Source organism: Coregonus lavaretus (genome assembly GCF_964263955.1).
Source record: "Coregonus lavaretus genome assembly, chromosome: 15".
NCBI lineage: Eukaryota > Metazoa > Chordata > Actinopteri > Salmoniformes > Salmonidae > Coregonus > Coregonus lavaretus.
In genome coordinates, this window is record NC_140002.1 from 35,650,769 (window position 1) to 35,674,495 (window position 23,727).

Here is a 23,727-nt window from a genome sequence, read left to right on the forward strand (position 1 = left end):
TAGTTTTTTTAATCATCACTGTATGTCTAATAAATCACTGTGTGGGTTTATGTAATGAAAATAACTCCAAAATATATTGTTTTATCATTTATTTCCCTGAGCCACCTTTGGCCCTTGAAATGCTCAGTCTGATTGTGTGGGCATTTGGAAACAAATGTAAAGATATTTACATACACAGCCCTGATTGGCTGATAGGATGGTCTAGAGCCCACCCTCTTACCCAGATGAACAGTCATTGCTGCATTATAAACAGAAAACACTGTGACGTCATGATGTGGACCAAAAAACGGCATTATCATAATTTTCACAATTTCAGAGGGTTATTTCGACCTCATAGTGTGGAAATATCATTTAAAAAACAGGAAAATCACGTTTTAGACTGCACTTCCCCTTTAAGGATGGCCATCCTGCTAACTGATATAAGGTACAGTGATGTGTAAGAGGTATTGGCCGTGTTCGAGAGCATCAAAACCGTAACGTATCATGGGTAAATTGTGATTGACTGACTGATCTACAAATAATAATGAGTAGTTATTTATGATGCAAGGTGATTTGTAGATCAGTCAGTCGGCAGCCGCCTGCACTGTCGGCTGCAATGTCGAACATGCCCAATGTGTTGGTTACACATGGCAAAGTGTGTCTAGTGTGTGCAGGTAAGACCCCGGGGCTTTCATGTACAGAATATCACCATAGTCCAACAAAGGCAAAAATGTGGCTGCAACAATATATTTTCTTTCTTGAAATGAAAAACACTACTTTTTCATAAATAAAAAGCCCAGTCGCCTAGCCCACTGGGCACAGACGTCAATCCAATTTATATATTGGAAACAACATTGATCAACCAGTGATTGCCCAGTGGGACAGAATCCACTCACTGATTAGACTACAGTACACAGAGGGCCACATCGACATCACCACTGCTGCTCAGCTCTCCATCACCTGGTAAGTTGACATCAGGTTGTCTGAGAAGATACAGGCCTCAATAAGCGGCATCTGGGTTTGGAGAGATGCCTTGCATTAGGGAAGTTGTAGGCTACTATAAATTAAGAAAATTTGATATATTTTTTGTTTGTTTCTCAAATGCACCAAATGCAATATTTACATTATTTAAACATGATTAGGTTGTATGATTTGGCAGCAAATATTGGCAGTCACACTGTAATCGTAGAAGTAGGCCTACTACAACATATAGAAAAGTCGATTCTTTATTTACATTTTAGCAGACGCTCTTATCCAGTGCATACATTTTTCATACTAGCCCCCCGTGGGAAACGAACCCACAACCCTGCCGTTGCAAGCGCCATGCTCTACCAACTGAGCCATTTAGTAGATTATATACTTTACCTACAGGGTTTACGGTGTAGCATGCTTAACTACAATTAAGTGGAATAGTAGTCATCCACATAGCATTATCTTAACAATTTCAGTAATCCAAATTACATAGGCTAAAAAACAACCTCTACTTGCTTGAAGTTGCGCTGTAGCAGTTCTATTATTATATGTCTATCTGTGAGTCGCGTCTTGATGACGTAAGCGTAACATGTGTGAGTTGTGAGCGAGTACATGGTACGATGGCTGGCCACATATCACAACAGCTCGAGGATTTATTAAATCCTTTGCCCAAGTTCACAGATCCAGAGGATGATCATGATGAAGGTATATTACACTGTTTGTCATGTTTAACAGGTACATTTTGCTTTCCATTTGAAGACAATGTTTCCGTTTTTATGTATCAAGTCTTTACACACACGCCAGGTAGGCGCGTGGCAACTGCATGCAAAGCTAGACAGTTAACGTTAGCAAGCAAGGTAGCACACTGAAAGCACCAATTCACCAAAGACATCTCCATAACCTGTTCTGATGCCCAACATGACCACCGTGTAAGCAACAGTACTGGCAACCGTCCACGTAGCCATGTGTTTGTTGATGTTTCAAACAGCCCAATGAATGTAGGACGGGAGCCACTGGCACTGCACCGCACCATTCTAACAGCTGATCCTGCTAGCAACTACTGGTGCTGCTAGCTAATTATGTTGACCCTTTTCACGAGACGTTGGCTGTTACTTGCTAGCAAATATTCTTGTCGCTCTATCTAAACCTCATATTCGTTGCTAGTAATTATGCTTGATGCTGTGGTTAGTATTCTCACTCTGGCTGCTGTTCAATATACAAATCAACATTAACATGACCTTACGGAGAAGTGCTTTATCCTGTCATAGTTATTCAACTTGACTTTCTCTTAAAGACAAGTCATCTGATTTAACCGATCTATAACATTCTGGCCCTGATAAGTTGCCAGCCACTTCGTTTATTGATCAGAATGACTATGAACACTCGTTGTCTCTTGGTCATTCAATCTGACTGTTTTGATTGCTTCCAGAGACGAAAGCCAAGGTGGTAGAGGCGTTTGATGAGGGTGATGATGAAGCTGTGGTTGCCTTGAGTGGGCTCCGGAAGAAAGCTATCACTCTGCTAGAAGAGACTGACAAACGGTACCTGGGCAAGGCAACCTCCCGTAAAGACCTGCTGAAGGAGATCGAAGGGTCTGGTGAGTTGGAACATGAATGTGTAATTTATAATAATGTTAAACATATATGTAGGATAATCAATGCAACTGACCATGGGGGAAAATAAATAAGTAACCTGTCAAGAAAGTTGGATGAGAGCTGTAGTTTGCTTTCAACTACTTGAAATGCCCAGTATGAAAAAACAAATATATGTATTCACTAACTGTAAGTCACTCTGGATAAGAGTGTCTGCTAAATGACTAAAATGTAAAATGTAAATGCACCCTTTTTCCTTCTATCCATGGAATTAGCCCAATTGTCAATCTGACAAAGTTGGATTGGTAAAAGCAATAGGGTAGTAACATTCATTTTACGTATTCAATCAGATACATGACTACATTTTAGGATGGGAGGAAGGTAGGGTGTATTTATTTCAAGGCACTGCATTTGAAAATTCTCATTTGTAGAATTCTGCCCTCTTGTGGTTCTGCAAGGGGCACTTTTACAATATGTAACTGACCATCATTCAGTTCAATATGAACTATACTGAACAAAAATATAAACTCAACATGCAACAATTAACGATTTTACAGTTCATATAAGGAAATCAGTCAATTGAAATAAATTAAATAGGCTGTAATCTATGGATTTCACATGACTGGGCAGGGGTGAAGTCATGGGTGGGCCTGGGAGGGTATAGTCCACCCACTGGGGAGCCAGGCCCAGCCAATCAGAATGCATTTTTGCCCACAAAAGGGCTTTATTACAGACAGATATACCCCCCAGTTTTATCAGCTGTCCGGGTGGCTGGTCTCAGACGATCCCGCAGATGAAGAAGCCGGATGTGGAGGTCCTGGGCTGACGTGGTTACATGTGGTCTGCGGTTGTGAGGCCGGTTAGACATACTGCCAAATTCTCTAAAACGACATTGGTTGCAGCTTATGGTAGAGAAATTAACATTAAATTCTCTGGCAACAGTTCTGGTGGACATTCCTGCAGTCAGCATGCCAATTGCACGCTCCCTCAAAACTTGAGACATCTGTGGCATTGTGTTGTGTGAAAAAACGGCACATTTTAGACTGGCCTTTTATTGTCCCCAGCACAATGTGCACCTGTGTAATGATCATGCTGTTTAATCATCTTATTGATATGCCACACCTGTTAGGTGGATGGATTATCTTGTCAAAGGAGAAATCCTCACTAACAGGGATGTGAACAAATTTGTGCACAACATTTGAGAGAAATAAGCTTTTTGTGCACATTGAACATTTCTGGGATATTTTATTTCAGCTCATGAAACATGGGACCAACACTTTACATGTTGCGTTTATATTTTTGTTCAGTATATAAATAAATGTGCCTCATGCCACACTGTAATCTCTTATAATGTTGTAATGTCTCCTAGATTAGTACCACAAGGCAAATTGCTGGGGAACAGGATACCATAGCTTTAATGGATTGATGTAGGTTCCTTATTTACAATTGAATCAAGTAAAGTTATATCCTATGCTCAGCTGTGCATCGTCATATCATGTGTAGACGTTTTATTACAATAAGCATGTGTACCATAAAATAGCTTAGGCCTACATCTACTAGCGGTCTGGTTTTTTGGTTATTCAATTGAGAAATTGCTTTGTTTTTAATCAAGTGAATCCCTGTTTATCCAAACAAATGCTTTGATTAAGGCAGCAATCAATTTATACCTAGAAGACAACTGATTACAGCATTAAGCTGTTGTGTACACGGCATCACTACTGTTGTTCAGGTGCTGAGTGGAAGGCCATCTACAGCCTTATCTGCCTACATTAGTTAGAATTGCAATTTTATTTCGCTGTATGGTTATTAATGAACATCCTGGTTTTATCATTCCATTTTAATGTGACTTTTTAGGAGAGGATGATGACGATGATGATGAAAACGAAGAGGAAGAAGAAGATGATGATGCTGATCTGGAGGATGGAGAGGCTGAAGATGGAGATGATGATTCTGATCTGGAGGATGGAGAGGCTGAAGATGGAGATGATGATGATGATGATGATGCTGAAGAGATTGAGAGTGACATCGCTAAAATGAAAAGCTTGGTGTCTAAGCTGAAGGAGACTGACATCACACTTCCCTCAGAGACAGACTCCCATGAGCTAATAGAGGGAATGGATGACCTTGGAGAGAGCGAAGAAGATGATGATGAAGAAAGTGATGATGATGAAGAAAGTGGTGATGAGGATGGAGAGAGTGAAGAGGAGGAGATGGAGAATGAAGCTGACGATGTGGGAGCTGTGATGACGTTCTCTAAAGAGAAAGTGGAGGAAGAGGTGGAGAAAGGGAAAGCTGTGAAAGATCAACTTGGTATGTATTTGTAATATAGGCCAGTGGAGGGTCCTCAGAGGAGGAAGGGGAGGACCATCCTCCTCAGTGAATTTCATTAAAAAACAAAAGTAAAACATTTAGAAAGTTATCCTTTTTAGATAAAACTATACTAAATATATTCACACGTCACCAAATAATTCATTAAAACACACTGTTTGGCAATTAAGCTCTACAGTAGCCTCAATAGCACTCTGTAGGGTAGCACCATGGTGTATGTAAACTTCCGACTTCAACTGTATATATACAGTGGGGAGAACAAGTATTTGATACACTGCCGATTTTCCTACTTACAAAGCATGTAGAGGTCTGTAATTTTTATCATAGGTACACTTCAACTGTGAGAGACGGAATCTAAAACAAAAATCCAGAAAATCACATTGTATGATTTTTAAGTAATTAATTTGCATTTTATTGCATGACATAAGTATTTGATACATCAGAAAAGCAGTACTTCATATTTGGTACAGAAATCTTTGTTTGCAATTACAGAGATCATACGTTTCCTGTAGGTCTTGACCAGGTTTACACACACTGCAGCAGGGATTTTGGCCCACTCCTCCATACAGACCATCTCCAGATCCTTCAGGTTTCGGGGCTGTCGCTGGGCAATACGGACTTTCAGCTCCCTCCAAAGATTTTCTATTGGGTTCAGGTCTGGAGACTGGCTAGGCCACTCCAGGACCTTGAGATGCTTCTTACGGAACCACTCCTTAGTTGCCCTGGCTGTGTGTTTCGGGTCGTTGTCATGCTGGAAGACCCAGCCACGACCCATCTTCAATGCTCTTACTGAGGGAAGGAGGTTGTTGGCCAAGATCTCGCGATACATGGCCCCATTCATCCTCCCCTCAATACGGTGCAGTCGTCCTGTCCCCTTTTCAGAAAAGCATCCCCAAAGAATGATGTTTCCACCTCCATGCTTCATGGTTGGGATGGTGTTCTTGGGGTTGTACTCATCCTTCTTCTTCCTCCAAACACGGCGAGTGGAGTTTAGACCAAAAAGCTTTATTTTTGTCTCATCAGACCACATGACCTTCTCCCATTCCTCCTCTGGATCATCCAGATGGTCATTGGCAAACTTCAGACGGGCCTGGACATGCGCTGGCTTTAGCAGGGGGACCTTGTGTGCGCTGCAGGATTTTAATCCATGACGGTGTAGTGTGTTACTAATGGTTTTCTTTGAGACTGTGGTCCCAGCTCTCTTCAGGTCATTGACCAGGTCCTGCCGTGTAGTTCTGGGCTGATCCCTCACCTTCCTCATGATCATTGATGCCACACGAGGTGAGATCTTGCATGGAGCCCCAGACCGAGGTTGATTGACCGTCATCTTGAACTTCTTCCATTTTCTAATAATTGCGCCAACAGTTGTTGCCTTCTCACCAAGCTGCTTGCCTATTGTCCTGTTGCCCATCCCAGCCTTGTGCAGGTCTACAATTTTATCCCTGATGCCCTTACACAGCTCTCTGGTCTTGGCCATTGTGGAGAGGTTGGAGTCTGATTGAGTGTGTGGACAGGTGTCTTTTATACAGGTAACGAGTTCAAACAGGTGCAGTTAATACAGGTAATGAGTGGAGAACAGGAGGGCTTCTTAAAGAAAAACTAACAGGTCTGTGAGAGCCGGAATTCTTACTGGTTGGTAGGTGATCAAATACTTATGTCATGCAATAAAATGCAAATTAATTACTTAAAAATCATACAATGTGATTTTCTGGATTTTTGTTTTAGATTCCGTCTCTCACCGTTGAAGTGTACCTATGATAAAAATTACAGACCTCTAAATGCGTTGTAAGTAGGAAAACCTGCAAAATCGGCAGTGTATCAAATACTTGTTCTCCCCACTGTATGTTGTAAACTTTCATTCAAAGGTTGTAGCAACCTCCTTGATGGTTATAGGGAAAATTTGAGTATCATGTAGTAGCCTAAACCTATCGCTGTTACATTGAACTGGGTGAATGGAATATGAATGACAGTCATCCAATATGTTGTAATAGAAATAAGGCCATGCTCATGAGAAAAAGTAAATCGTCCTCCCTCATCTTGAATGGCACCGACTGCCACTGATAATGGCCTATGTGTAGCTCTGCCAAGCATGAACCAACTTAAAGGAATAGTTCTGGATTTTGGCAATGAAGAGTCAGATTAACTTGTGGATACCATTTTTATGTCTCTGCGTGCAGTTTGAAGGAAGTTGCTAACTAGCGTTAGCACAGCTAGCTGTTCCTGTAGACTTCCAGTCATTTAGTTGACGTGAGTTAGCATTGGCCCGCGAAACTACCTCCTAAATTCCTTCATACTGGGCGCAGAGACATGAAAATTGTATCCACAAGTTCATCTGTCTCTGGGGAAGTAGATACAATTGGCAAAATCCCAAACTATACCTTTAAGCACATTGTATCACCTATTTTTCTCAGTAGACAACCATGTCATTTGTTTGATTGAATCTCCACAGCTCTTTGGGACCAGCTACTTGAGGGGCGAATTAAAATGCAGAAAGCTCTTCTGACAGCCAATAAGCTGCCACAACCACATACCTTCCCAGAGTTCAAGAAGAGGGGCGGAGCAGAGTTTGCTGGAGCATTGAAGAATAGTGAGTGCTTTGTTTCTGCTTGTATTTTAAACATTACATTTTATTTTACAGCTATCAAGAATATGAAATGAATTTAACTTTATTGTTCCCCAGAGGGAAATTGAATAAAAAGGAAATAGCAAAGGACAATAACAAGCATTACAAACAAAGTTTACAATCCAGTAAATGATGTGGTCATAATACTGAATGTTTTGTCTAGACATCTTCTCTCCCAGACACAATTTAGAAGATGTGTATTGCTTCCCTGCATATGCAATGATCATGAGTGCGTAAAATAAGTTACTTTAAATGCAATGGCATTTGAAACATGAATTTTTAATCATAATGGACAGGGTTGGTGCTAGTGTTATGGTTTTAGTATTTAGTGGGTAGAAAATAATTCTAACTATTTGTCTAGAAGTAGGCTAGGCTGTCCGTAAGAACATTTCTACAAGAAGATTGTTATAACAAAATAACAGTTCCACGCTTTTGTTATAAGAAATATATTAATCCTTCTCGTTTCCACAGTGGAATCATATGTGAAACGCTAGTTTGCCTTTCTCTCATTATTGTTTAAACCTGACCGATTTGGCTTGATTCTTCTAATACTATTTCTTGTTCAAGGCGTGGTGGTAGTCTACCTCCCTCATGAAAATCACTCATACAATTTTATAATCAATGCCCACAGTAATAGGATTCCTCTGGCCATGGGCAATTAATACAGTTTTTCCATTTTTTTTCTCCTCGTGCTGATCTCAAAGCTACGAGACACTGGCTTCTCCTCATTTACATATTTATTGCATTGGACTCAAATCTGGCGAGTGATTGATGTGGATCCTGCCTCCTGAATTTTTAGCGGCCCATTATTATGAAAGGGAGGGAGGGGGCTCCAGCGTGCCAGTGCACTTTTGATTAAAGTTGAAGAGGACAGAATCATAAGTGTTCCCCACCTCCTTTCTTTTCCTACGCCATGTGATTTGGAGGGCAAAGTCTCGAGAATTTGTTTTAGTGGATGTTGACAAGATGTGGACTAACAAAAGCCAAGGCGGATCTGCTCCAAAAGATTTTAATCAGTCATGCTTGGGGGCAATACTTGCTGTAGATTTGTTGGACAAGTGAAGTTATGAGGCATATTTTCTATTGTTATGTGGCATAACTTCAGTGTATTATTATTTTTGGCTAATATTGAGGAATTTACTTAAACAGTTAAACTCATACTCCCCCTAATTCATATATATATTTTAAATTATATTAACTAATCGTCATTTCAGAGTTTGACAAAGACCAATGTAAACTTTACTTCAGACAACCCTATGTTCATAACATGTTTGCCTCTCTCTACCCTCTTGGTTCCCATATCTCTCTGTTAGTATATTAGGTCCTGACATGATGTTCTCTCTATGGTGTTCTGTAAGGTCACAAAGCCCTGAAGGCTCTCCAGAGGTCACTACTGGAGCTACAGGACCAGCTGCTCCATCAGAACCCAGACACCAGGCCCATCTCCCTGGGCAACACCTGGGGAGCACACAGGTCAGCACTGCCTCTCCTCCACACCCCACACCCACAGACAGCACATGTAGTGCTCTGCTATATGAAACACACTCCTGATTAACATGAATAGGATGCAATATTTCTCTGAAATGCCCTGGAATTCAACCTACTTATGGCTTTAGAATTGAGGGTTGAGTATTATTTTGTTGTTCTGTATCCATAATATAGTGATGAGGAGATTCACAGTGATGAGGAAGAGGAAATGAAGGAAGCAGTGGAACCGGCTGTGGAGACAGGTCCTCCCAAACGGAAGCTGGAGATGGCAGAGTACCCAGACTTCATGGCCAAGCGCTTCGCTGCCTTCCAGCCGTACCGCGATGCCACGCTGCAGAAATGGCACGACAAGACCCGGCTGACCATGGGAAAGAGCAGCAAGGTCCCCCCCCCCCCCCCCCCCCCACCCCCACCCCACACTCATCTGCACCAAGCAAGGACACACGTCCACATGCCCCAGCTGCACAGAGCTTCGCTCTTAGCACCTAACCAGTCTGCACTGCAGTGTGTGCGTTCTCCATCTGCATGCACTGTGCATAATGGCACCATCCATCCCTTAAGCACACTTCAGCACTCAAATTTCATAGCTCTCATAAACCAAGGGCTAACATGCCAATTCAAAACCGGACTTCATATTGTACGTTTTTTCTTAATTGTTTCGGTGTTTTCACTAGACATACTGCAATTGGAATAATCTAATGCTCTTAAATGTTATATACAGAGTAGTGATGCTGTAACTAAGTTAAGGTCTTGTTTCTGACTGTTCTTTATCTCTTCTCTCAGGGTTTTGGGGCGTTTGACAGAAACATCCTGACCCAGGTGGAACAGGTGCTAATGGACAAGGAGAGGCTGCTGAGACGCACCCAGACCAGACGCTCCGAGTACAGAGTCCTGGGCAAGCTAGAGGCCACAGCCCCTGTACATGAGACCACCACTGCAGAGGGAGAGGTGAGACTGGAGGGGAGGAGAGAGGGTTATGTAGTATAGGTAACATGTTGCGAAGGCAGACAGATAGTGTATGTAGCCAAGTGTCCTCCTTTTGACTGCTAGTATCCATACTAGCGAGAACTCACATCCCCCTTAAGTTAACTGTACAAGAAGCTCTATAGTTAAGGTTGCTGCTCTGGTTGGTGGAGGCTGTCACCATGATACCCCCCTCCTCAGTCAGATTTCTTCCAGCTAATTGTATTAAGCTGTTACAGCGTTAACTGAGTGAGATACATTTATCTCTGTATCTTAATTGAATCTAGCCAGCAACTGAACTATACTAACCTGAAATATAAGCAGTGTCGCGGCCCAAAATGATTCAAAGCAAGGAGCATTTGCAGGTTGGTTAATACATTACGGGAGAGAGAGTGGTTGTTTCAGCAGTTTTAGATTAGGGACATCCCTCTCCCTCCTCCATAGGTGTCACTTTATCTGGAGAGCAGCCTGTTTATCTGGGGTTTTACATCTGGAGTTTATGGCTTTACCTCCTGCACACCGCTACATGACAGAGAGCTTTCTCTCTCCCTGGCTCTCACCCTTCCTCCCTCTCGCTCTCATCCCTTCTCTCTCTCCTATCTCCTCTGTTTCTCTCTTAGGGGACAGAGCAGGTGCTGAAAGCCAATACACATCTGAAAGACCTGGACGAGGAGATCTTTGATGATGATGATTTCTATCACCAGGTAAATGTCAGCCCTATAGCATGAAACATTCTCCAACACTCACAAGGACTGAACCATTCCTAAAATGTTTTATTTTCTTATTAAAGTGGACAGAGAATATTGCACAAGAGACAGGCAGCGTCAGAAATTAGACCTGCTTTGATCTTGGTAAAGTACCCCTCTCTACACATGGTGTTGTGAGTCTGGCTTGCCACGATACTCCAAGCTATTGGATGGCACTACGTTGTGTGGGGTGAAGCACCAGGACTGCCCTTGTTATTGTAGTTTGTCCTTCAGAGGACACCGTCCCGTCCGCTCAGTCTCCCCCAGTCTGAAGGCTCCGGAAGTGCAGCTCAGAGCCGTTCCCTGTGGGACTTAGCCCTCCATGCTCCAGTAATGCTCCTGTAATACATGCATTCTAATGTGGTTAACCTCTCACAGCAGGCTGGAGCTGGACTCATGTTTGCATTCACCTAAACATTTTTTGTCAGCAACTCTGTGCATGCCATAAATCACCATTGTGTGTGTCTGTCTGTGTGACGCTGACTCCTGTATAAGGACTCTCCACACTGCTCAGTACAACTGAGGCGTGGTCATTAACCATGTCTGTGAACATAGCAATCACTCACACTGGATTAGAAACATTATGTAGCGCCAATGGAGCTTTAACAGTTACATTCACTAAGGAACTGCAAGATATGCAGATTCCTAACCTACGTTCTAACCAAGGATGAGGAAACAAACAAACAAACCAAAAAAAAAAAAATATATATATATATATATATATACATATACAGTGGGGAGAACACGTATTTGCTGATTTTGTAAGTTTGCCCACTGACAAAGAAATGATCAGTCTATAATTTTAATGGTAGGTTTATTTGAACAGTGAGAGACAGAATAACAACAAAACAATCCAGAAAAACGCATGTCAAAAATGTTATAAATTGATTTGCATTTTAATTAGGGAAATAAGTATTTGAACCCCTCTCAGACAGATTTCTGGCTCCCAGGTGTCTTTTATACAGGTAACGAGCTGAGATTAGGAGCACACTCTTAAAGGGAGTGCTCCTAATCTCAGCTTGTTAACTGTATAAAAGACACCTGTCCACAGAAGCAATCAATCAATCAGATTCTAAACTCTCCACTATGGCCAAGACCAAAGAGCTCTCCAAGGATGTCAGGGACTAGATTGTAGACCTACACAAGGCTGGAATGGGATACAAGACCATCGCCAAGCAGCTTGGTGAGAAGGTGACAACAGTTGGTGCGAAACACTAAATAACTGTCAATCTCCCTCGGCCTGGGGCTCCATGCAAGATCTCACCTCGTGGAGTTGCAATGATCATGAGAACGGTGAGGAATCAGCCCAGAACTACACGGGAGGGTCTTGTCAATGATCTCAAGGCAGCTGGGACCATAGTCACCAAGAAAACAATTGGTAACACACTACGCCGTGAAGGACTGAAATCCTGCAGCGCCCGCAAAGTCTCCCTGCTCAAGAAAGCACATATACAGGGCCGTCTGAAGTTTGCCAATGAACATCTGAATGATTCAGGGGAGAACTGGGTGAAAGTGTTGTGGTCAGATGAGACCAAAATGGAGCTTTTTGGTCTAAACACTCACCGTGTTTGGAGGAAGAAGAAGGATGAGTACAACCCCAAGAACACCATCCCAACCGTGAAGCATGGAGGTGGAAACATCATTCTTTGGGGATGCTTTCCTGAAAAGGGGACAGGACGACTGCACCGTATTGAGGGGAGGATGGATGGGGCCATGTATCGCGAGATCTTGGCCAACAACCTCCTTCCCTCAGTAAGAGCATTGAAGATGGGTCGTGGCAGGGTCTTCCAGCATGACAACGACCCGAAACACACAGCCAGGGCAACTAAGGAGTGGCTCCGTAAGAAGCATCTCAAGGTCCTGGAGTGGCCTAGCCAGTCTCCAGACCTGAACCCAATAGAAAATATTTGGAGGGAGCTGAAAGTCCGTATTGCCCAGCGACAGCCCCGAAACCTGAAGGATCTGGAGAAGGTCTGTATGGAGGAGTGGTCCAAAATCCCTGCTGCAGTGTGTGCAAACCTGGTCAAGACCTACAGGAAACGTATGATCTCTGTAATTGCAAACAAAGGTTTCTGTACCAAATATGAAGTACTGCTTTTCTGATGTATCAAATACTTATGTCATGCAATCAAATGCAAATTAATTACTTAAAAATCATACAATGTGATTTTCTGGATTTTTGTTTTAGATTCCGTCTCTCACAGTTGAAGTGTACCTATGATAAAAATTACAGACCTCTACATGCTTTGTAAGTAGGAAAATCGGCAGTGTATCAAATACTTGTTCTCCCCACTGTATATATACAGTTGAAGTCGGAAGTTTACATACACTTAGGTTGGAGTCATTAAAACTTGTATTTCAACCACTCCACTCATTGGTGCGAAAAGTGTAAATCAATCCCAGAACAACAGCAAATGACGTTGTGAAGATGCTGAAGGAAACAGGTACAAAAGTATCTATATCCACAGTAAAACGAGTCCTATATCGACATAACCTGAAAGGCCGCTCAGCAAGGAGAAGCCACTGCTCCAAAACCGCCACAAAAAAGCCAGACTACGGTTTGCAGCTGCACATGGGGACAAAGATCGTACTTTTTGGAGAAATATAATCTGGTCTGATGAAACAAAAATAGAACTGTTTGGCCATAATGACCATCATTATGTTTGGAGGAAAAAAAGGGGGACGCTTGCAAGCTGAAGAACACCATCCCAACCGTGAACAACGGGGGTAGCAGCAACCTGCCGTAGGAGTGCTTTGCTGCAGGGAGGGACTGGTGCACTTCACAAAATAGATGGCATCATGAGGAAGGAAAATTGTGGATATATTGAAGCAACATCTCAAGACATCAGTCAGGAAGTTAAAGCTTGGTCGCAAATAGGTCTTCCAAATGGACAATGACCCCAAGAATACTTCCAAAGTTGTGGCAAAATGGCTTAAGGACAACAAAGTCAAGGTATTGGAGTGGCCATCACAAAGCCCTGACCTCAATCCTATAGAAAATGTGTGGGCAGAACTGAAAAGGCGTGTGCGAGCAAGGAGGCCTACAAACCTGACTCAGTTACACCAGCTGTGTCAGGAGGAATGGGCCAAAATTCACCCAACTTATTGTGGGAAGCTTGTGGAAGGCTACCCGACACGTTTGACCCAAGTTAAACAATTTAAAGGAAATGCTGCCAAATACTAATTGAGTGTATGTAAACTTCTGACCCACTGGGAATGTGATGAAAGAAATAAAAGCTGAAATAAATCATTCTCCCTACTATTATTCTGACATTTCACATTCTTAAAATAAAGTGGTGATCCTAACTGACCTAAGACAGGGAATGTATACTAGGATTAAATGTCAGGCATTGTGAAAAACTGAGTTTAAATGTATTTGGCTAAGGTGTATGTAAACTTCTGACTTCAACTGTGTGTATGTATATACATTACCAGTCAAAAGTTTGGACACACCTACTCAAGGGTGTTTCTTAATTTTTACTATGTTTTACATTGTAGAATAATAGTGAAGACATCAAAACTATGAATTAACACGCATGAAATCATGTAGTAACCAAAAAAGTGTTAAACACTGCTTTTCCAACAGTCTTGAAGGAGTTCCCATATATGCTGAGCACTTGTTGGCTGCTTTTCCTTCACTCTGCCGTCCGACTCATCCCAAACCATCTCAATTGGGTTGAGGTCGGGGGATTGCAGAGGCCAGGTCATCTGATTTAGCACTCCATCACTCTCCTTCTTTCTTGGTAAAATAGCCCTTACACAGCCTGGAGGTGTGTTGGGTCATTGTCCTTTTGAAAAACAAATGATAGTCCCACTAAGCGCAAACCAGATGGGATGGCGTATCGCTGCAGAATCCTGTGGTAGCCATGCTGGTTAAGTGTGCCTTCAATTCTAAATAAATCACAGACAGTGTCACCAGCAAAGCACCCCCACATTATGACACCTCCTCCTCTATGCTTTACGGTTGGAAATACACATGCGGAGATCATCCGTTCACCCACACTGCGTCTCACAAAGACACAGCTCCAATTTGGACTCCAGACCAAAGGACACATTTCCACCAGTCTAATGTCCATTGCTCGTGTTTCTTGGCCCAAGCAGGTCTCTTCTTCTTATTGGTGTCCTTTAGTAGTGATTTCTTTGCAGCAATTCAACCAAGAAGGCCTGAATCACACAGTCCCCTCTGAACAGTTGATGTTGAGATGTGTCTGTTACTTGAACTCTGTGAAGCATTTATTTGGACTGCAATTTCTGAGGCTGGTAACTCAAATGAACTTATCCTCTGCAGCAGAGGTAACTCTGGGTCTTCCGTTCCTGTGGCGGTCCTCATGAGAGCCAGTTTCATCATAGCGCTTGATGGTTTTTGCGACTGCACTTGAAGAAACTTTCAAAGTTCTTGAAATGTTCCATATTGACTGACCTTCATGTCTTAAAGTAATGATGGACTGTCATTTCTCTTTGCTTATTTGAGCTGTTCTTGCCATAATATGGACTTGTTCTTTTACCAAATAGGGCTATCTTCTGTATACCCCCCTACCTTCTCACAACACAACTGATTGGCTCAAACGCATTAAGAAGGAAAGAAATTCCACAAATTAACTGTTAAGGAGGCACACCTGTTAATTTAAATGCATTCCAGGTGACTACCTCATGAAGCTGGTTGAGAGAATGCCAAGAGTGTGCAAAGCTGTCATCAAGGCAAAGGGTGGCTATTTGAAGAATCTCAAATATAAAATGTATTTTGATTTGTTTAACACTTTTCTGGTTCCATATGTGCTATTTCATAATTTTGAGGTCTTCAAAAATAAAATAAAGACAAACCCTTGAATGAGGGAGGGGGTGATTTTACAAAACATTAGGAACATATTGAGTTGCACCCGCTTTTGCCCTCAGAACAGCCTCAGTTCATCGGGGCATGGACTCTACAAGGTGTCGAAAGCGTTCCACAGGGATGCAGGCCCATGTTGACTCCAAAACTTCCCACAGTTGTGTCAAGTTGGCTGGATGTCCTTTGGGTGGTGGACCATTCTTGATACACACAGGAAACTGTTGAGCGTGAAAAACCCAGCAGTGATGCAGTTCTTGACACAAACTGCTGTGCGTGGCGCATACTAACATGCCCCGTTCAAAGGTACTTCAATCTTTTGTCTTGCCATTCACCCTCTGAATGGCACACATACACAATCCATGTCTCAATTGTCTCAAAGCTTAAAAATATATATTTTTACCTGTCTCCTCCCCATCTACACTGATTGTGGTGGATTTAACAAGTGACATCAATAAGGGATCATAGCTTTCAGCTGGTCAGTCTGTCATGGAAAAGGCAGGTGTTATTTTGTACACTCAGAATGTATTATATGTGTGGCTAATGACTGTGTTTGTGACCTCTCGGTAGGACCCATTCTCTCTGTATCTTCCCCTGTCTCAGGGCCTTGAAGCTTGCCATACAGAAAGCGAGCACATACAGAAATACAGAGCCCCATATAGGGAGAGGAGAGCCAGGGGGGTTAATTAGGGACATTAATGAAGATTCTCTCTCTCCTGATTGGGGTCAGGGAGAGGGCTGCATGGTGGCTGATTTTAAACAAAATGGTCAAGACAAGGCGTTACTATCTCTGGGGGAAACTCAAAGGAACATGGATGAGTATTGGAACCTCTGCCTGTACTAAGGGACTGTGGATTGTGTGACTGTATGATGAATGAGAGCTGTCCTCTCCAGTACAGCTCATTAGGATGTTGTACTGTGAGGTCCAGTGATGATGATGCTCTGGGGTCCTGGCATGGTGTTGCTCTGTTAACCGAGGCTGATGCTCAGCAGTGGTTCATTCTGGCAGAGCCAGGGTGGTCTGGGCCCGGGTCCTGGGATTGGCTGATGGGCTGACACTGATGAAGAGGTTCAGATTAAGTGAATGGATTTGCTGGAGGGACAGAGAGGGAGAGCTCTGTTCTCTGATGAATGAACGGGGGGTTATAAAGATGTCTACACACTCATATGAAACTAAATACTGTTTCGAAACACCAAACTAAGTCTCCCCTTTTGCGCTCTTTCCCTCCTCTCCTCTTACTCTGTTCATCTCAGCTTCTGCGAGAGCTTATTGAACGCAAGACAAGTGCTGCAGACCCCAACGACCAGGTGGCTATGGGCAGGTGAGTGATGTGTGTGTGTGTGTGTGTGTGTGTGTGTGTGTGTGCATGTGTGTGTGTGTCTGTGGTGCTAGGATGTGTTGTTACCCCTCTAGGCTTTTTCTGGTAGGGGCCCTCACATCCTCTCCTCTCCTACTCTTCCAGACAATGGCTAGCCATTCAGAAGCTCCGCAGTAAGATCAAGAAGAAAGTGGACACCAAGGCCAGCAAGGGCCGCAAAGTCAGGTGAGTGGAGGGAACAGAGAAATAGTGAAGAAATACAGGTTCACTAGAATATTTCCTTTTCTCCACATTCAAACTCTCAGAATAATGTAGTACCATTGTTTCCCTGTACGTCTTGTTCCATTTATGTCAGTTAGGAGTATTAGGTCTGTTTTTAACATCCACTGCAGAACAAGCTCTTTATTTCTCTGTCCAGGGAGGCTCTAATGACAGAATTTATGAAAATACTTAATACATTTCAGTTCCTCCGATGCTGGTTTAAATGCCAGTTTATCTATAGTCCTTTCAGTTATTTCAATTATCTTTTGATAGAAAACATCCCCCTCTGTTAATGTAAATTACATTTCTATGTGGCCTGATTAAATATTTGAGGACTCAAATTGATAATTTGTATTTATACATATAAAACTATTTGCCAGTGGAAAAATTGCAATTACAGCATTTGTTTTCTCCATTTATTCCAAGTGGAAAGGTCAGCCTTTTATTTGGGGCCTTTTGTACCCATTGTTTTTCTCCCGGTTTATCTTCTACACACAGCACAAACAAATGGACTCAAACACTCCCACACACTCACATTTATTAATGGACAAACCACAGTTACGCACACTACATAATTGAATGTGTGTGTGTTCCCTATTTCTGATGGTGTGCGTGTATGCGCGTGTGTGTGTCTGTCTAGGTTCCACATCCACAGTAAGTTGGTGAACTTCATGGCCCCCATCGACCACAGCTCCATGAATGACGACGCACGGTGAGCACCTTATTGTTGACGCGTTACAGGAGTAAAGGCAGCGCACTTCACCACTGGCATGCCAATATTGACCTGTTCTTCAACCTATCACCACCTCCTTTATCTTGGGGCTGTTAGTCACAGATCTCAGTGTTCTCCTGTCACAGCCATACATCTGACTCACTCACTGTAATCTCACATACCTGAAATGACTGTCCTCAGGACGGCTACCCTCTCATAAATCCCTGTGTCCTGCGTTGCTTGTCTGCGCTCACACCCGCATTGTTCCCTTTGTAGTATTTTCTGCCACCTTCTGTAGTTGGTTGGTTTGATTTCTAAATTAGATGAACAGGTTCTTTAGTTGTAATGTATAGTTTGCTGATTGTCCTATTATATGTGAGTTTACAAAGGCCATAGAATGAGTGTTGCAGTGTCCACAGTGGGCCCATATTGATTCTCAGCACACACCTGAGACAGAGGGGACAGTAAATGGCTAGGCACGTCCTCTGCCTCTCCTCCTTATCTGTCCTCCAGTACATACTGCAGGTAGAGTAGCTGAGGCTGTGTGTTGTGTTCACTGAGATGACAGGCATTCTAAACACGGTAATGACTGCACAATGGGCTGACCTTCCCCAGCCCTGCCGTGTGTACGTCCCACCTCATTTCCATAGCAATCAATGGCCTACAGTAATAATGGTGATGTATGGCCGTTGCATCAGGCTGGCCGTTGACCTTTCCCAGAGAGCCACACTGGCTGACCTTTGGGAATGAATGCCCTGGCACAGTCCCCCTCACCCTCTATACCTCCCGTCCCCTCCTCCCTCTCTCCTGGCTCTCCTCCACCGCCATATCTCACCGATGCGCTGGCTTTACGGATGCAGCCCGCCATACTCCACTGGCTCCATGAATGTTAATGTCGGGGGGGAAGGGCTGGCACAGAGAGGGCCAACACACATACATTACATGCACATTGTGCACATTTAAGTCCTCTAGAAGGTATTTAGACACTCATCATGGCACATTTCTGCATCGGCATGTGACATATAGGATATGCAATTTGAGGCAGGCTGCACCTTCAACACACTTCAGCTCCCCTGTTCCTTGTCTCTTGTCTTCTCTCCATTGCGCACACAGTCAGTCCTACATCAGCCTGGGTTCTGTGCCTCTCCTCCCCCCATCATCCCACTGCTCCTCAGTATTCCCCAGCTGATGTTTACCGAGCTCAGGCAGAATGAGAATGTATACATTACGTGGTGATGATCAGAGTGTATTGTAATCCTTGACCCTGGTGGTGCATTTCAAATGGGGATTGGGGATTAAGTCCCTCCTGTGGCTGGCTACAGGCTGCCTGCCCCCTGAGAGCAACACAAGGCCCCTCTTTAACTCAACACATTACACAGGAGCCTGCACTGACTGGTTATGCTGTAGTGGACACAGTTTTGTAACAGATTTTAATCTGTATGGTTGTCCACCGCAGTAAACAGAGCAGTGCAGTGTGGGAGCGATGGTTGTCCTGTTCATGTTCTGCAGTGATGTCTCAGGGACTCTAGGCTACCTATAGTTAGCCCTTTGCCCTGTCCCATTGAAGTGGACCCACAAGCAGTCTTAACATGACTGGCTGCACTCTGACTAGACCAACTGACTCCCTTGACTCGAATAAACTCAACACAATTAACTAAGACATGTCACTTCTGGTGACATCACATACTGCCATCTAGTGTCTGTTTCATAATGCACAGACACACAGGCTTCACATTTGCATGTATACGCTGAACATGTTTTATGGATGTAGAAAATAAATGTATGTGCAGATAGTCGGACACAAACTAAACCAGCCCGTCTCAAAATTAGGCCGTATTTATCTGTCTGTCTGTCTGAGTAGAGCCACTTTGACTGGAACATTTGACTGATTGAAATGACTGAGCTGGTTAGGGGAGATGAGTCTCCAGAAAGGCAGTCCAGCCCAGAGAGATGGAGCTGGAGAGCAGCTGGGGCCTCTGATTCCATCTCTGCCTGGCTGTGTTTGTCTGCTCTTTGTCATCGGCAGGCCAGCCACAGAGTGACAGGCACTTGTGTTCAGGCAGTAATCAGAAGGCCCTGGGCTTCATAAAGACCCCTCTTTGTCGTTCCTCTCATCTGGACTGTTGCATATACCCCCCTAATTGGAATCCTGCAACTGGGTCACTGGCATTGTCTCTCAAGTGTCGTCGAGACGCATGAATGTGGAATTATTCCTGCTCCCGATGCATCATTGAGACCTCTTCATCCTTCTCTCACCTACTGATTTCTTCTTCTGTCACATTCAAATGTTCAGTGTTGGCGACTGCCAGTTTTGATAATACTTTTGCTAATACTAATGATTTTTGTTCTTGAAAAAAAAAAAGTGTTAACTTTTATATTTTTCCTGTTGGTGTAGGACTGAGTTGTATCGCTCACTATTCGGGAAGAACTCGTTTGCTGAAAGTGTGGTGCGGGAGTGACATGCTCTTAGCTAGCAGGAAAGATGGACAGCACAGAAGGCAGAACCACCCAGGAGATAAACACCATATACCTCTTCCTCTGATCCAGCCCTGCTCCTCTCTAAAGGCTTATGAACAGTATCAGTCTAGAAGTTAGTTCAGACTGGACCTGACTGGTTTGGACTTTGCTTGAAGAGACTGTTTCTACTAATGTTGATACTGTCAGGAAAAACTACATTTTTGCCAACTTGTTTTTATTATCTCCTTTTAATGTCTCTTTCTGTGAATAAATACCAGGGTGATTTATGCCTGCTGACCGATGGAGGGAAATTAACAAAAGCAGAGTTTGTTGGTGATTAAATGTATTTTATTGTAGTGGGGTTTGTTTTTTTTACTTATGGGGGAAAAAACTACCTAACAAGCAGCCATGCCAAACCTAGCATAAAGCAATTCCTCGTAACTTTCTCGGAACAATCTTGTTCTCTCCGCTCCAGAAGGAGTAGGAAGGGCCTGATGCTGCAGTTTGTCAGTGATTAGCGCTGGAATTAGCCAGCCTAGCGTGCCTCCACAAATGAGCAAAGCCCTCTGGGAGACTGGAGAAACCAGGCAAGGCGCATTTCCAATTATACCACCAAATGACTCATTTTCTTATTGGGCCTCCCATAATTGTGATGGGTATTGGGTGTATGCAACTCAATTTGTCTTACATATTTGTTGGTAGGATGGTAATAGAGTTGACGGAGCCAAGGGGACGATATGAAAGTGAGACAGGAAAAAAAACAAAAGGGATGAGATGGATCCCTCACTATTTGTTTGATCTGTCTCATCCCTTTTAAGACTGTTGAAGTTTGAAAAAAAAAGAATGCCACTTTGATCATCTGTGGGTTGATGCATGAGAAGAGAATATCATTTCAGAAAATGCCTCTCCCCAAGTATGATACTTTTCTTACACTGCATTTGGCAGAATTACTGAAAAATGATGGTGTGATAATCAGGATGATCCATTTAATGGTAAATAATTTTGTAATAATGTCGATATTAATGCAATGTTTGACTCCAGTTGAGTTTGAAAAGATAGGCCAACTCAATCCGCTTGAAAAAGCTAAACAAATCTGTCAAACCAGGTAAGTTAAGTTTACTTTATTACATTTGAACTGAGGTAAATCGAGTTCACTACAGTAAACACATTCACCTTCCTCATTCAGACAAACAGCCAATCACCTCGTTAGTAACAGGACTACCAGCAATATTAGACAAATAGAATTTAAGATTAGCACTGTGCATGAAGTCATCCTACATTGCCAATTCTTGCCTCTTTCAGCTAGGCAAAATACATTTTTTCCCCTTACATTGAATCAAGTATTATGTTACATTTCTGAGGCTCTCCAGCAGCTAGGCCGCCATCACTTTGCCATAAAGAGACTACAGTATCCTGGATCCATCCCTGTTCCTCAATGAGCGTAACCAAGTTTACACAATACTATCATTTTCTCTGTCACTAGTTACCACAGCCACAAAGTCAAAATGGGCTATATTGTAAAAATGTATGACACACGTTATCTTTTTGGTCTTCGTTTAAGGTTAGGCATGTGGTTAAAACTTTTAAAAATAGGCAGGGTTTAGCCATAATGACTTTTTGGCTGTGCTAACTAGTGACGACCCATTTACTCTTTGGAAAGTCAATATTGAAAGGAATGAAGACGTTTCATGTAAAGAACGTCACAATTTAAAAGTAACTTCAACATAATTAACTAAAATTAACAGAACATTTTAGAAGCACACCTTTTGTAATACTGAATTTATAATTCCAGTGTACACCACCTAGTTCTCTTTAACATGATTGCCATTTAATAAATTAGTCACCTAAATGTTTAATATATTTTCTTACACAATAATTGGCAAAAATATACCCCATGGGAGGAAAAAACATAATTCTCAACCGTTATGGCACCAATTACCATTAATAGTGTTTGCTTGTGTCAGTCTTTTAGTATAATATAGAGCAAGCTGTGCTGAACTGAAGCCTTATGTAAGTAATAGAACAGTAAGGTGCATTCAGAGCAGTGTGAGAGAGGTGACAGCTGCTATTCTATCTGCATCAGCGGGTGTGCCTGCCTGCCTGCCCATAGCTCACCCCAGGGCCAGTGTGGGGTGGTTGGGTCTGAATAGATCCCTCTTCCTGCCTCCTGCTGGGCTCTTCTCTCCAGGCCCAGGGCAGAGCGACCCGCTATCCCCATCACAATGCCACGCTCCACTCCCTACCCTGGGTTTTATCAGTAATTAAGTGCTCTGTGCAAAGGTGTGCTAACCCCCCACCCTCGTGAACCCTCCCAGCAATCTGCTGCAATTTTGTCAAGATCGCCATCAAAACACTCCGAACACCCAATGCATGTTTTCCTGTCCAATAGGACAGAGGCTCGTTATGATCGCAAATGAAGAGCTGCTTCCACCTTGGCCAATTGTGCGGTCCCCAAGCTTGCCCTCATTCATGTTAGTTATACAGTATATAGTTTCTGGTCTTGGCTTTGTCTATCATTTTTGCACATAGATATATCACAACTAACACATTCTGTAAGACATGTGAATGCATTACCCTGGACATCAGACATGTAAATAAATGCATTACCCTGTGTTTCAGCTCTCCCCCCTCCCTCCAGAATCATTGCCAACAGTTTCATCAGTAACAGCACAGCCTCCTTGGGCTGCCATGCTGGCTCCTCCTGCCCCAGTTTCCGGCACAGTTCCTCCACAGGTGCAGTGCACCTAAGAGAGTGGGGCCAGTCTGGGGAGAGGAGAGGAGAGGCCCTCTAGGTGGTGGCCGGGGCAGCATCCATGGTGGACAGGATGCGGACCACCTCAGCACGCTGTGTAGGGGAGATGTGCTGCGTCATGTGCACAATGGAATCCATGGCAACCTCAGGGTTTGCTTGGACCAGGCTAAGGAGAGAAGAGAACCTGAGTGAGACTAAGGAGATGCACAGCCAGGTAAACAAAGGGTTACATGGAATAAAATAGATTCTGTGCAAATCAGTGACATTGCACTTTCCTGACCCCAGGAAATATCCCACTGCATAAACAGATGGTACTATACAAGGCTTTGAGCTGACTTCTACCGGCCATCTCAAGGCTGGTAGGTTCCCAGTGACATGGCAGGCTGTTCACTAGAAACACACGTCGATTTCACCCGTTTGAAAAGGTCCTGAGAACGTTGATATGCCGTCCTCGGTGCTCACCAAAAACAAAACAATGGCACAGCATTGGGCTCATACTCACGATGCTCAGAGCTAGAGTGTGCTGCTTAGACCACTGTGCCAAGGCAGTTCACAATTTTCTAGCAAGCAGGGAGAGTACTTGATGATACTAAATGGAAACAGCGCATTTAAAAAAAAAAATCATTTTGTTTTATGCTTTCCCTAAAGCGTAGGCCTAACCACTCTGAATAATACCTAAACTTAACAGAATGAATGGGTCAAAAATCAAC

At 43.2% G+C, this 23,727-nt stretch overlaps 2 protein-coding genes across 7 annotated transcripts in view; one reads left to right on the plus strand and one right to left on the minus strand.

The window, feature by feature from the left end:
• The first annotated feature begins 1,541 nt into the window (after positions 1–1,541).
• On the plus strand, positions 1,542–20,621 carry LOC311142926 (protein AATF-like). Its single transcript, XM_084178677.1, has 12 exons — positions 1,542–1,656; positions 2,381–2,548; positions 4,398–4,853; positions 7,321–7,458; positions 8,853–8,967; positions 9,157–9,364; positions 9,766–9,930; positions 10,566–10,649; positions 16,771–16,838; positions 16,980–17,060; positions 17,737–17,808; positions 20,204–20,621. Exons 1-12 carry the CDS (start codon positions 1,572–1,574, stop codon positions 20,265–20,267), a joined length of 1,704 nt encoding a protein of 567 aa, XP_084034803.1. The 5' UTR covers positions 1,542–1,571; the 3' UTR covers positions 20,268–20,621.
• Positions 20,622–21,371: 750 nt separating this feature from the next.
• LOC311142925 (acetyl-CoA carboxylase 1-like) overlaps positions 21,372–23,727 on the minus strand; it is a 45,753-nt gene continuing 43,397 nt past the window's right edge. For all 6 annotated transcript variants that reach the window (XM_084178672.1, XM_084178674.1, XM_084178671.1 and 3 more), the window contains one exon: positions 21,372–23,183. In XM_084178672.1, the coding sequence (XP_084034798.1) occupies positions 23,054–23,183 (130 nt within the window). In that variant the 3' untranslated portion in view covers positions 21,372–23,053. The remainder of the gene's footprint in view (positions 23,184–23,727) is intronic.